The sequence below is a fragment of the Ctenopharyngodon idella genome, chromosome 24 (assembly GCF_019924925.1).
Source record: "Ctenopharyngodon idella isolate HZGC_01 chromosome 24, HZGC01, whole genome shotgun sequence".
Taxonomy (NCBI): Eukaryota; Metazoa; Chordata; class Actinopteri; order Cypriniformes; family Xenocyprididae; genus Ctenopharyngodon; species Ctenopharyngodon idella.
In genome coordinates this window covers 14,481,279-14,496,266 of record NC_067243.1, presented here as the reverse complement: position 1 = coordinate 14,496,266, position 14,988 = coordinate 14,481,279, and the positions used below count along the sequence as shown (strand labels likewise).

The following is a 14,988-nucleotide window of genomic DNA, read 5'->3' as shown; positions in this document are numbered from 1 at the left end:
GGGGCATTTTGTCCGAAGAGGCAAGGAAGGCAGTGCCTAGTAAAAAAAAAAAAGATATTAGAAAACAATTGACAGTACAGATATCTTAAAAAATATGAGATCAAACAGAAAAATTTGGAAAAAGTAAGCAACTCACATGTTTGAACATCCACATTTTCATTCATGTTGGATTCTAAAACTCAAAATGATGATATGTAGATGAGCTGGTTTTTTTAGTGACCGCTCAGCTCATTTAAAGCCGCACAATTGCACCTGTAGTGTTTACAAAGGATCTGATGACTAATGGTTTGAGAAGTCATTAATAATAAATAGGCTAGAAACAGGTAGTACAAAAGAAAGCTACAAAAAATGAGGGGACTTTGGCTTCTCATTTCAGAAGTTCACCACAGGTTCAAAAAAAAAAAAGAGGGGGGGGGGGATAAAACACTGTTCTCAACCTCCCACTTGCAATAGTGCACAGGCTTGTTTGAGCCGGTGTTTCAGAGTGAATGCAAACCCAGTCGGGGAGAGATTAGCCACATCTGAAGAGCTGTGTGGGGGCGTTAGCTTAGATACGGCTAATCCTGACACCTCTGTTTCTCTCTCCATCTCTCACTCTTTTGCCTCTTATATGCCTTCAAGTCGTGTCTGTTCTTTTCAAACGAGAAGGTCTGAAAATCGTCTCACTGAAACAGCTAAAAGACATTGAAAACCTCAAAAGACAAACATGGGAATATTAGTGGATACTTTTCCTCCAACTCAGTTAAAAAGAGATGCAACACAGTCAGCTGAGGACAGATGGGATCTCAAATCTTTTGCAGGATTCTCATACAGTTAAAAACATGAATAATTCTGCAGTGAATAAGAGGACTGTTGAGAGAGGAAGGGATTGTGATAAGACATCAATATTTTTGTAAAATGATGTTTAACTTTTTGGGTGCACATCAGAATATTTTTTTTGGTCTTTGTGTGTGCGTGTTATTCAAATGAAATTCAATCTAAAGGCACAATGACATGTTCTAGCACCACAGTCTACTCAAAATATGCAGCGTTGCTACAGAGATGATGCTACTGTGGATACATTGTGCTTGCATACAAACTCTGTGAAAGGGCTCAGTTTGGTCAGTAACTGCTGTTTTCTGACACTGAACACTGGACTACATCTTCATAAAATATTATAGCCTAAGTGTCTGCACTTCAAAAAAACGTCTGGCATGCACTGTAAATAAGTTAGCTATAAATGCCACGGTCACAGATTCTTAACAAAAAACAGAGACTATTACCAGGGTTATGTGGCAGTAGTTGGGTCAGCTCCATGATCATGACTCTTAAGAGGAACAGTACATCACTAGCTCATGCCAGAAAAGCCACACTGTGAATCCAGGTCAGGAGTGATTCATTGAGCAACAACAAGAAATGGCAGTGTTCTAGGAGACCCAGCATGGGTCACGGTGAAAAACTACACCATTCACTATGAGACCATGGAACGGTAACCTAGGGTTTTTTAACAATTTTACTTTAATGTCTGGATAGTGTATGGTTATTCAATAAGGTCCTGGCCCTATTTGTAATCAAGCCACCAAATGATGTAACTTCAAGAGTGACTTTTGTTTAGTTTAGACCTTTCAAAGTCAATAAATCACTCCTGCCCTACCCAAACCAACTCAGCTGAGGTTGCAGAGATAACAAGGTCGATATGACCATCCCAGAGGGATATATCAATAACTTCCATTCCAAAATCACGGATGAGATCATCCTCATCAGCTGACCCACATTTTACACATGAACAAGCAGCTGGGACTCTGTAATCATAAACATGCTCATTAAAAAGAGAAGACCAAGACATTTGAAGTCTTGTACTGCAGAAAGTGCATTCGAATATACTGACACATTCAAATAATATATAAGCTCTTAAGGATAGGTTAACTTGTTGTTTTTTTAAGAAGTGAGAGGGGAGAGAAAAGGGTACAGAGATGTGGAGACATCCAGAGATTTGATTTGTCCTTGTGTTGACTGACGCAAATAAGGCTTGCTCGCACACACATACTCACAAACAACCTGGTGACGCATACAAATGTCACCTCCAGTATTCTAAATGTAAGAGCTCATGGATGATCAGAAACAAGCACCCTTTATATGAGAGCATAAATGTTAATTATTTATGTTTCAGTCTAAACACCGGAAATAATCGTTGTTAAAATGGTTTAGATATTGACGTGGATGACATGCAAACTCATATATATATATATGGTAACACTTTACCAAAAGGTTCGTTAACATTAGTTTGTTAATGTTAATTTCAACATTTACTAATACATTACTAAAATCTTGTTAACATTAGTTAATGCACTGTGAGCTAACATGAACAAACAATGAACAACTGTATTTTCATTAACTAACGTTAACAAAGATTAGTTAATACAGTAACAAATGCATTGCTCATGGTTAGTTCATGTTAGTTAAAACATTAATGTTTAACTAATGAGCCTTATTGTAAAGTGTTACCATATATTTTGTATATATATATATATATATATATATATATATATATGAAGATAAAGAGAAAAAGAAACAGAGTGAAAACAATAGAATAAATTGATTTATTGACCATAACCAAATTGAAATAATGTTTATACACAGAAATATTACAATAAAAAGTTCACAGACAATTTAACACAAGTATCTCAATAACACATATGCACATAGCCCACTTTCTCACTCATTCACAAGAAATCTACTTGTACCTTTTTTACAATCTTTTGGACTTTCAGGCCTGTAGGTCTGTAATTTTCCTCTTTCTGTAGTTGATAACTAGACTAGAGGCAGTGAGGTGAGAGGACCGGCCTTTTTCCCACAGTTGGAAACTGTTTAGTCCAGTCTGCCCTGCCTTAAACAAGCTCCTCTCTAAGCAATCCAATCGCTCCACCAGCGCTGATGTGTCCTCATTGTAGGCATTCTGGGATGAGTCCATGGTCCGACGGAAACGACCAATGAAGGTCTGATAAGAGAGATGGGGACAGTATACAGATAATATGGTGGCACACTTATACATCCTTAGAGGATGCAGGGACAGTTGGTGTAAAATAATAAAAAGGTCTCAATGTTTCTTATCAGTTATACCAATAAACATAAAACAAAATATAATTCCTAAAATGTAATAAATTCGGCACTAGAAATTATCAAAATAAGTAGACTTAATGGTGCAATCCACCATTTCTCACACGGTTTAAATTTAACACTAAAAATCATTTTGTATTTGCAATTTCACTCATATAATAAAAGAATTCAGCCATATTCTTGCAATAACCAACATACAGTACCAACTGTAATAAGTATGCAGCAGACATTTAAAGTCCTAAAAAAAAGTCATTTACTTTCCATAAACTTAATTAACATGGAGCTTTAATTGCTTTCACTGATTTAACACTACAGATCTGTACTTCCTATTAAACCTGCCATACCAGTCTGCCCAGCAACTGGTCAGTGCTAATAATGATTTTGAACGTATTGCTCCCTCTACTGGTTGAGGTAAGAAATAGCAGATGGATCAGTAATGCATGCATGTCCCTCAGTTTTTTAAAGGGTTAGTTCACCCAAAAATGAAATCTCTGTCATTAAGTAGTCACCCTCATGTCGGCCCAAACCCGTAGGACCTTTGTTTGTCTTCAGAAAACAAATTAAGATATTTTTGATGAAATCCAAGGGTATCTGATCCACACATACGCAGCAATGACATTGCACCTTTTGAGGTCCAGAAAGGTACTAAAGACATCGTTAAAACCGTCGATGTGACTACAGGGGTTCAACCTTAATATTATGAAGTGACGAGAATACTTTTTGTGCGCAAAAACAAAAACAAAAAAACGCATCGATTCACTTCAGAAGGCCTTTATTATCCCTCCAGAGCTGCGTGGAATATGTTTATGATGGATGGATGTGGATGAAGACACTTTCTTCAGCTCATACTCGTTTGGTAATGCATACTGCCATTATAAAGCTTGGATGCGTCAGGATATTTATTAATATTTCTCCAACTGTCTTCGTCAGAAACAAGAAAGTCATATACTCCTAGGATGGCTTGAGGGTGAGTAAAGCTTGGGCTAATTTTCATTTGAGAGTGAACTAATCCTTTAATTTGTGTTCTAAAGATGAATGAAGGTCTTACGGGTTTGGGACGACATGAGGGCGAATACTTATTGACAGAAATTTCATTTTTGGGTGAACTAACCCTTTAACTGACATAATTTTAGCACGTGATGTTGCAAACCTTAACACAAGTTTTGTTCTAACTACCAATTACTAACTAGGTTTAAGTAAATGAAACAAAACTCATCACCATAACTTGTACGGTTAGCATTTAAAGATGATTTACCTTGCATTTGCATGCTCTTTACAGTCATATTTTATTGTTTTATGACTATCTATCTAGACATGCTTACCTGGAGGATGGTATTAGCAATCTCTGTGTTTTCTGGGCTGTCAAAATGCAGCATCTGGGAGCCTAAACCATAATAATACGGCCCCATTTTGTGCAGGTCTACAACAGCGGGATCCGCCCCGAAAACTGTTCTCCAGCCCTCACGATACACCTTTGGCAGCTCCACAGACAGCACTCGCCTCTTCCTTTCATACAGGCCCTTGGCCAGCCAGAGTGGCATCTCCATCTTTGTGCCCTGAAAAACGTACAAACACAAGAATAAATCTGCCAAAGGACAGAACTTTCTTCTCATATGATGTTGCCATTAGACCACCATACAAATATGTTTTGGTCAGGGCCGTAACCACCATAGACATTTGGGGGACCTAATATTTAACATGATGCTGCTCTGCTGCACTCCATTATACACCACTCTGTTTGTTGTTAGGATGACACAAAGTTTTAAAAGTTAGATTTTTAGGCTGGTCAAACAGCACTCGTCAATGTCAAAATGATTGAGACGGCCAATAAAACAAGGCGGGATTCACTGTTCAAGGAAGACGAGAGCGAATTCCAACACGGTACTTTAATAGTTTTAACTGTGGAAGAGTGCATGGTAAGGTGCGAGTAGCTAAAAATGTAATATTTGACAACTATTTCATGATAGAAATGTTAAACAACTGACAGGAATATCCAGTGATGCAAACTACTTTTTAGTTTTTTTAATCAAATTTCATCATTTTGAATTGAAAATATGCATTCATTTACATGATTCATGTGATAACTGAAAGTGACAAGAAATGTTTTGCGTTTTCAACATATTATTCATACGAATAAAAGTGAAAATGTTCATATTTTAAAATAAAATATTGATTACTTCACAACTACAATTAGACCTAGAACTTATTTTACCATTCTAATTTCGTGTTCTTTTTCTTTATTTAAATCTCTTTTAATCCTTTAATTATTCACTTTAAATAAAAAGACCAATGACCCCCACCCCCTCCAAAAAACAAAACTTTGGTTTGTTTTTCTTTGTTTTAAATTCAGTTCAATATTAATCATTTTTGTCATGAATATTTCCACAGTGCCATTTCCATCACACCTCAAATAATGTATTGTTTAATAACATTTTGTGGTGGAAATGACAGTTATGGAAATTATCTTTTTTTTTTTTTTCTAATAAAACATTTTGTCCTTCATTTCATAGCTGGCATTTTTATATTAAACAGACATTTCACTCTTTTTGCACAGTTTAACAAAATGACAGATTGTTTGGAAATGATGCCCAATAAAACTATTCTGAACACTTTTGCTTTTTTATTATTTATTTATTTTGCTTTCTTGAATGCTCTTCACTGACAGTGTTGTCTCCTTGGTAAAGTACACTAAAATACGGAAAAATTTTGCTGATACAAAAATGTTGAACATGGGGAAAATTATGCCATTATGCTAACTGAGGGACTAATGCTAATTTGTGAGAAAATTGTGAAAATCATTTTTACACAAATACATATTCACGTTTTGTTTAAATCATTATACTTTAAACATAATTTATATTTTATAAAGGTTGTCTTAGACTAAGACAGAAGATCTGGGACAAGTGTAAACAAAAACATTTTGAACAGTTCAAAAAGTTGTGTTATCTTTATATAGCATAGCATAGCACATAAAAGTGCTCCAAAAGCGATTAAAAGCTTTTATAACCGCTTTTAAACAAACATTAGTGATATTAATGTATTAGGATACCTCCGGTATGTCGCGGGTCTCGTTGGATTTCTCTAGGAACCCCAGTCTCGGGAACGCGCTCTCCGTCCTGCACGGCAGTCGCTCGTGAGACAGTAAAATATCATCCAGAGAAAAGAAATTCTCCTCCATTCCAATACCCGGAGGAATAGGCATGTAGGATTGCGCGTCCATTTATTTACAATAATAATTGGACGATAAATGAGCAAACAAAATCTAACAGACAGTAAATAATAAAGATAAACTTGTCAAAACAACAGCACTGTCAAAGCAGCATTTGGCGCGCAACTTCAAATGAGAAGTAATAGAGCATAGAGCAGAAGGAGCATCGAACAGGCGGAAGCAGTCGATAACAGAGTGATGAAGACGCACAGCCTACTCTTGGATTTGCAGCATCTTTGATTGAAACATATGGTAAATAGAAAGAAAATACCAGGTCAGTTTAAAAAGAAAAGACAGTACTGCTGCTGTATTTATTTATTTAGAATTTGTTAAAGTCGTTTTAATAGGCGTAGGAACGAACTTTTTAGAAGAAGAGAAAAACAAAAAGAAAAGAAAATGAAAAGAAGTAAGAAGGAGCAAAAATATTTAAATTAACATTTACCTAATGCTTCTTTTTAGATTATGTAGCCTGTGTAAAACTCTATCATGCGCATTTATTATTTTGACCATCAGATGTCGCTATTTCTTTAATTTACTCACGAGACAGTCTGTAATTGCAGTGATTACTACTGTCTGTCAGTACCGCATACCATTAAAAGTAAGAATAGTCTCACGTAAACATAATGGTTTACCAGTGGCCTGTCATTAAACATGATTATAAAACTATATTATCATCTTGTTGTGAATTCAACACAACATAAGCAGACACACACAATGAAAGTTGAATTTGGATTGTAACTGCAAGTCAGTTTCTGTTCCTAAATAGAATATTTTTGTTCTTTAAAGGTCTCAGTTAATATATTATAATTAATAATCTTATAATTATCTCGATCTATCAGGACTGCCACACAATTTTGTGCTTTTCATCTTCATATACATGCCATACTTAAATCATCTTTGATTTACAGCACAACATATGAAATATAAGTGCATAAAGAGACAAGTCACTGTCTTCTTTTAAAAAGATAAAACAGCAGTTCTGGTGGTCACAGCCAAATTTGCAGAACAGATACTTTTTATGGACATAAATTGTTTTTTGCAAACATATACTGTATTCTTAGATTACCCATAAATTATATTTATATTCTCAAAATGGTCCTCAGTATGACATTGCTCAATGCCCTGAACACATTAGATTACTTTAACTAAAATGTTGTTGTATTGAGAGATAGGCAGCAGTTACAGGAAATAATATAATAATCATGTATTTTATGCTAATTTTAAAAAGCCTCAGGGGAAGCAAATGTAATAATTTACAGCAGTGTCTATGGATGTTATGGTCCTGATTACAAGCTCATGTCTCTAAAAGATTTAAGTAAGTTTAATGCAATGCACACTTTGATATTAGTGATGTGGTCCATACATAATGTATGAATGCAGAAATATTAATAAGCATAATTGATTTACTGCGAGCGATGAGTAGAAATACAGCAGAGAGAGATGTTTTGTCTTGCTGGAAGTTTATATAGACCTATTGTATTTTACATGTTTATATTGCATTTATTTTATCATTATATATCGCATTCTTGTACTTTATGTATATTGTGTGTGTGTGTGTAATAATGCAACAATAACAATAAAATAAAGTACTTTGAAGTTGCAAACTGACAGAGAAAGATGCACATATCAGTTTGCATGTTGTGCCATTTTAAACTAAACATTGTTTTCCTGTTGTCGACTCAAATTCCCCTGAGATTTCATGGCTTGTTGACCTAATACATTTTTGGCCCCATTATGGAGATGAAAGACTATCATTTCCCTCTAGATAGCAACTCAAGCATTTATTAGGCCTCCGACTGAATGGTTGCAAATGAAAACATGAGGAGTACCTAAATTAAATAATGTCTGCCGCCTCTGTGTTAACTTCGTTATGGCAACGTTACTGGGTCACATCTCTGTCCTCCTTTAACTCCATATTCGTATCAGCAGGCGGCTGTTGGAGGCGAGACGTTGTCTGTGTTAACTTCTTAATAATTGATTGTTTGGGCTAGATATTGTAAATCCATGCTCGCGTTTACAGCACATCTCGCCACTGTTAATCCGCGTATGCGCAGTAACCGCCTCTATTGTCTCCCAGCAGCAGCAGCAGCAGCGCACGGACGGATCTGCGCGTGCAGGGGAGCGGCACACGTTGACCCGAATCTCCAGGCAGACGGAGGGAGGACGAGCGGACCTGGACGTATACACTGGACGGACATCATGACTGATGTATTTTGAGTCATTCCTCTTTGAATAAGAGAGAGAGCCTTTGCATTCAAAGTACTGCGGATGTGTTGTTGCGCGTGGTGATTCTGGGCAGGCTGTCCTGTCAGTTGCTTATAAGCGGAGAACGTGTTGCGTTTTTGCTCGCGCGAACGGCTTTATCACCCCCTTGTTCCCTCGTGAGTTAAGGTGATTATTGAGACTTTAGGTCCATGATTCGACCAGGAAAATGGGCTGTTGCGTCTGCGAGACACAGCTGTTTTAGCCAGACTTGACAACCGCGGATTTAAGCGCTTGTTTTGGTCGCTTGTTTGAAGGAGGCTCGAGAAGCGCCGCAGGGCGATCCGTGACACCCTTTCCGCGACACCCCCACCCATTTTAGCGGATACTTTTGGATGGGGGGCAAACAGAGTACGGCGGGGCGGCCCCGGGGTGCTTTTCCCGGTGTCTCGACAGATGACAGCGCGGTGCCACCCTCGGCCCACTTCGGGCACTACCGGCCAGGTGGCACGATGGGACTGCGCAGCCGCTCGGTGAGCTCCGTGGCGGGGATGGGCATAGATCACAGCGCCACGGTGCCCTTCGGGTTTTACACCCCCAGAGGAACAGACTCGGACAGAGCAGGAGGGGGGTCTGGCTCGGATCCCGCTCATAACGGGAACGGATACCAAGAAACTGGCGGGGGGCACCACACGGACGGTATGCTTTACCTGGGATCCCGGGCGTCGTTGGCAGACACTTTGCCCCTGCACATCGCGCCCCGATGGTTTAGCGCCCACAGCGGTAAGTGATAACACAAACTCCGCATAAACAGGGCGCAGTGGCACAAAGCTACATCGATGCCACCACATGTAGTACGGAATATCACTTGAGGGCATGCTGCTGCTCCAGTTTTCGCGCCGGCGGGAGGGGGAATGCGCACGAGACCTGTCTGACCAACGGCTGGACTCGACTGGCGCGAATTGACGTTAATAAGCCAGGTTGCCAAATCTTACTGGGGACCATTAGCCTGTGATTTAAGAGGGAGGGGGATTCAATGGTTATCATCCGCTTTGCTCGAACCACAATATGTCTCTCTGACTGGGTCATAGTGGTATAGGGACTTTGATTCATCCCAGTGATTCGAATCTTTTAAATCACTTCACCAAAAAGATTCGTTCACTGGTTTGTAGCATGGAGCATGGAGTTTCTTTTTGTGTGCAAGAAAGTCATTGAATCATTCGCTGAGCCTATTTAAAGGGTTAGTTCACACAAAAATGAAAATTCTGTCATTAATTACTCACCCTCATGTTGTTCCACACCTGTAAGACCTTCGTTCATCTTCAGAACACAAATTAAGATATTTTTGATGAAATCCGAGAGGAATATGACTTCCTTTCAAGGTCCGGAAAGGTACTAAAGACACAAAAAAAGTCGAAGTGAATACAGTGGTTTAACCTTAATTTTATGAAGCGACGAGAATACTTTTTGTGCGCAAAAACAAAACAAAAATAATGTTTTTAATTCAACAATATCTTTAATCTTTAAACAACCCTTTAATTTAATTTTAATTAGTTCATTTTTGCTTGGCATGGATTTAAAGTCACCATGAAATCAAAATGGACAATTCCTATTTTTTAAGGAATATTTGTGTATTTATTGATTATAGCCTAAATGATTTATCTGTGCCTATAATTTTTTTAAAATTCATGTGCTCTTGCAATTATATCTCTGATTATTGTTATAATTCCACATATTCATAGATGTTTCGCACCTTTCTCTCCTTATTGTGATTGAGATTATCTCACTTGACAAACTGAACAAACAACAGTCGGTTTGTTAGCAGAACTAAACTTTAGAGATATGGATTTATCTTTCATGACCGAGATGTCTTTCTCATTCGTTTTGTTCAAATTAACGAAATTTCTCATTAATTTCTGCTCTGAGTCTTGTTTAGACTAACGAAGTCCACTCGTTCAGTGATGTACATTTGATTAAACCTATACAATGCTTCTTCACCATTACCACAACCTGCACTCGAATGCATATTTATGCTATAGCAGTCCTTAAAGACAGGAAAGCAGTCACTTACATCTAAAGGAAGAGGCAGAAATATGAGTCAGTGTATGGAAGTGAACAAGAACGATTCATTCAGGACTGGAACACCACTATTGGGCTTGTCAAGGCCTGAGCCGCAGCGCTCTGATGCCTTCCAGCCTTAGTCCCTCGCTACTCGTTAAGCAAGCCCCAAATGTGGCCTCCAGAGGAAACCTGCCAGATGTAAACAATCTGACTCACTTTTTCCCTTAAAGGTTATTTCACTGACACCAAATGAGCTTCCCCTTATTGTCAGGGAACGTAGCTCATGTTAACAGGTGAGGCGTTCAGCTCTTAATGTCATGGTGTGTGATTTGGCCTCTAAACAGTGATCACACACAGGTTGCCAGGTTGCTACTGTGAGTTAATGAATGTCACAGCGAACACAGAAGAGGTCAGGTGCCTTTCTAAAGGGTGGGGTCCAGGGATCATGAGGGGAAATGGTTCTAGGAAAAGTACTGCCTGTTCCACTGTGTTTGAAAGTAAGACTTAGTAAATAGGTATATTTTCATGTCAAACACTTAATGAAATGGGAATGACTCATCTGAAACACTGACTTAAACATACCCACACATATCAGCCCAGTTTATCCATAATTAAAAACTGCATAAATACATTCACCCTGCAATTTTATTTTCCTCTTTTAAAGGCATTGTTCATCCAAAAATGAAAATTTGGTCATTTATTCATTCTCATGTCATTCCAAACCTGTATGACTTTCATTTTTCTGTTGAATATAAAAGAAGATATTTCAAAAATGTGTTTTGGTTGTTTTTTTCTATACAGTGACAAAACCAAAATCATTCTTCAAAATATATATATTTTTTGTATTCCACAGAAGAAAGTAAGTCATACAGGTTTGGAATGACATGAGGATGAGTAAATGACCAAATTTTCATATTTGGATGAACTATGCCTTTAAAAGAGAGCAATAAAATTGCAGAGTAATACCAATGACAGTATTGGTATTATGACAGAGAAACATAAAGTAACACCAATAACAGTATTTTTTTTTTAGATATACCCATTTATATTTCTTTTATCTAACAGCTAGTTAGCCTTTCATACGTTTATTCCCCCAAAAAAGTGCAAAAAAAAAAAAAAAATCTGTTAGACTGGCCAATTGTAAATGGAGGGAGTGTTCAGGAAACCTGTTTGACTCTCATTATTTTTGCAATTCTGGTGGCAAAGAAACCCCAACCTTTTAAGCACATTCATGTTCTACAGTTCTGTTTGACTTTTCAGAAGAAACTTAAACATTATGGATCTGATACGCAAGCGGTAAGCTTGTATAATCTGTAGAGCTATCAACCCCCTACAGGCTCCACAAAGCATGAATGAGGCTGGATTCAATCAGTGTCTTACAAGTTAATTCTGTATATTCTCACTAGGCAAACAAAAGTTCTGTTTACACCAGTGGCTGGCCTACTTGCAACATTTCATACTTCAAGCCTACTTGCTTTATTCATTTATCTCTGTGTCAGACTTCATCCATGTTATTTACATCCATGTAACTTCATTACAGTGACCATCCTTGGTAATTGGAGTCAATTTTTCTTTCTTTCTGTACTGGAAGATCCAGTTATTATATTTTGATAAAATAAAGTATAATGTAAAAAAAAAAAAGAAAATGCATGAATTCACAATAAGATCATTAAAGGGTTAGTTCACCCAAAAATGAAAATTCTGTCATTAATTACTCACCCTCATGTCGTTCCACACCCGTAAGACCTTCATTCATCTTCGGAACACAAATTAAGATATTTTTGATCAAACCCGATGGCGTAGTGAGGCCTGCATTGCCAGCAAGATAATTAACACTTTCAGATGCCCAGAAAGCTGCTAAAAACATATTTAAAACAGTTCATGTGACTACAGTGATTCAACCTTAATGTTATGAAGTGACAAGAATACTTTTTGTGTGCCAAAAAAACAAAATAACGACTTTATTCAGCAATATCTAGCGATGGGCGATTTCAAAACACTGCTTCATGAAGCTTCGAAGCTTTACAAATCTTTTGTTTCGAATCAGTGGTTCGGACTGCATATCAAACTGACAAAGTCACGCCCCCCAGTGATGAACCATTGAAATTTCAAAACACTTATGACGTAACGAAGCCTCGTTTACTGAAATCGCGTGACTTTGGCAGTTTGATACACGCCCCGAACCACTGATTCAAAACAAAAGATTCGTAAAGCTTCGAAGCTTCATGAAGCAGTGTTTTGAAATCGCCCATCACTAGATATTGTTGAATAAAGTCGTTATTTTGTTTTTTGGTGCACAAAATGTATTCTCGTCGCTTCATAACATTAAGGTTGAACCACTTTAGTCACATGAACTGTTTTAAATATGTCTTTAGTAGCTTTCTGGGCATTGAAAGTGCTAATTATCTTGCTGTCAATGGAGGCCATCGGATTTTATGAAAAATATCTTCATTTGTGTTCTGAAGATGAACAAAGGTCTTACGGGTGTGGAACGACATGAGGGTGAGTAATTAATGACAGAATTTTCATTTTTTTAGTGAACTAACACTTTAAGATGCATTTGAATAGGGTGAATTTCCTTCTAAATTTCAATTGAAAATGGATGATGTAAAATCAATGTAAAACAAACAATACATATCTGAAACAAAAAGTTGTGCTAGTCTGTGCAAAACTCCATAGTGCCAGACCATAGTAGGTTATTGCTATGCTGTTGCTAGAATGATCTGAATGGTAGCTAGTGTTTTCTGGGTGGTTGCTAGGACGTTCTTATCTTCCTAAGTTTATTTGACATTCTGATCTTTAGGATATGTGATTTTTTTTTATTGCCTGCCAGAAAATCATATTTTTCTTAGCAAAGATCATTATAAATCATTAGATTTCTTAGCAAAAAACTTAACAGACCACACAACTTGAGATTTCATTCATGTTCATATCACAGTGTGGGACTAGTTATAGGCTGGACTACAAGTATGAGCAATTGATGGTTTCCTTAGGAAGCGCTACTAATAATCAATAATTGCCTTTGTTTAAAGAGTAAGCACTGGTGATTTAAAGTTGACTCACTGACATTTGTTCATTGAGAGGAAGTTGTTCAGATTAAGTAGGCTCATTGTGTGGGTAACAGTGTTTAATTTCCAATTAGAAAGTGGTATTTCTTGCTGATCTTTTCGTCGAAACCATGAATTCCATTCTGCGCTGTCACAGCAGTCTTTACGCTCTCTTACATACTGTTGCTAGTTTGTTTATTTCAAAGCTGGTCCATTCATGTTACAGCTGTAGCATTTGCGTCGAAGGCTGGTCAACTTATTGAGGCACTCACTCACCTGTTTGCTGCACGCAAGCAGATTAAAAGCAAAAGTAATCGCTCTACTAAAAGTGCTCTGTTTAATCATTATTGCTCACCCATTAGAAAACTGAGTAATCATTCACTGGCCTTCGCTGCTGCCCGTTTTCCGCTTTAAAAGCAGCCCACATCTGAGCCGATATCACAACGGAAGTCTTTAAGATGATATTTTAAGTCAACGTCAATGTTTTGCATTAATTGCAACCGAAAGAGTGCTACGGTGCTGGTTTTGGTGGCAAGTCTTTTAGGAATGTTGGGATTGTTGAACATCTGTGCTGATTTGTCTGGCAGCAGGATTCAAGAAATATAGGTCACTCTCAAATTATTTCTGCTTTTTCTTTGCCTCACTGGTCTCTCTCTCTCTCTCTCTCTCTCTCTCTTATCTCAGGGTGTAATACATTTATGCAAAGACACAGATGCACATACACATGCGCCGCATCTTACTAACACAAAAGGAAGACACAGAGTCCCAAGACAAAATCAGACATGCACGTATACACAGACACACAGGGTGCATTCCAGTCGCCTGGTATTGTCCTCTGAATTATAAGTATAATGTGAGGGGGGATATATATATATATATATATATACGTATGTGTGTGTGTGTGTGTGTGTGACCCTGTGCTGGCAAAAAGAGTCGGAATGTGCACGGGCTAATTTCGAACTACAGGCAAAACAAGTGAAAAATGTCAGTTTTGGTCAAAATTGAGGTTTTCACAAAAATGAGTTCATTAAGCCCTTGTCTAGCAATCCCAATGCTCCAAATAGCAATTAAACATCTAAAAGTATCTTTATTTGTACGTTTTCTGAGAGGAGTACCTTTCCTTTGACCATGAAAAATGCAGGTTTTCTGTGCTTGCTTCTCGTATACTGGCACTTCCCTTCAGCACAAGTTTGGTGTCGTCGTAAAGCGCAGCATTCCAACTTTGTGAATATTCATAGTGAATTCTCGATGGTATGAGTCTGAAACAATGAAATGTGATTTTCAAACTCATGCTGATGTAAACAAAACAATCTTACTCGCGCTGACTAACAGATCTGAAGCGCACGCACAAAGACGCCTCAGACAGCGCGAAAT

General features: G+C 37.7%; 2 protein-coding genes across 2 annotated transcripts in view; one reads left to right on the top strand and one right to left on the bottom strand.

Moving 5' to 3' along the window:
• Positions 1-2,556: 2,556 nt before the first annotated feature.
• gins3 (GINS complex subunit 3) lies at positions 2,557-6,457 on the bottom strand. Its single transcript, XM_051884967.1, has 3 exons — positions 6,146-6,457; positions 4,419-4,652; positions 2,557-2,977 (listed from the first exon to the last, which is right to left on the bottom strand). The coding sequence occupies exons 1-3, from the start codon at positions 6,314-6,316 to the stop codon at positions 2,747-2,749; spliced, it is 636 nt and encodes a 211-aa protein (XP_051740927.1). The 5' UTR covers positions 6,317-6,457; the 3' UTR covers positions 2,557-2,746.
• A 1,652-nt stretch (positions 6,458-8,109) lies between these two features.
• znrf1 (zinc and ring finger 1) overlaps positions 8,110-14,988 on the top strand; it is a 35,961-nt gene continuing 29,082 nt past the window's right edge. Inside the window, exon 1 of the mRNA XM_051883453.1 lies at positions 8,110-9,289. Coding sequence (XP_051739413.1) covers positions 8,902-9,289 — 388 coding nt within the window. The 5' untranslated portion in view covers positions 8,110-8,901. The remainder of the gene's footprint in view (positions 9,290-14,988) is intronic.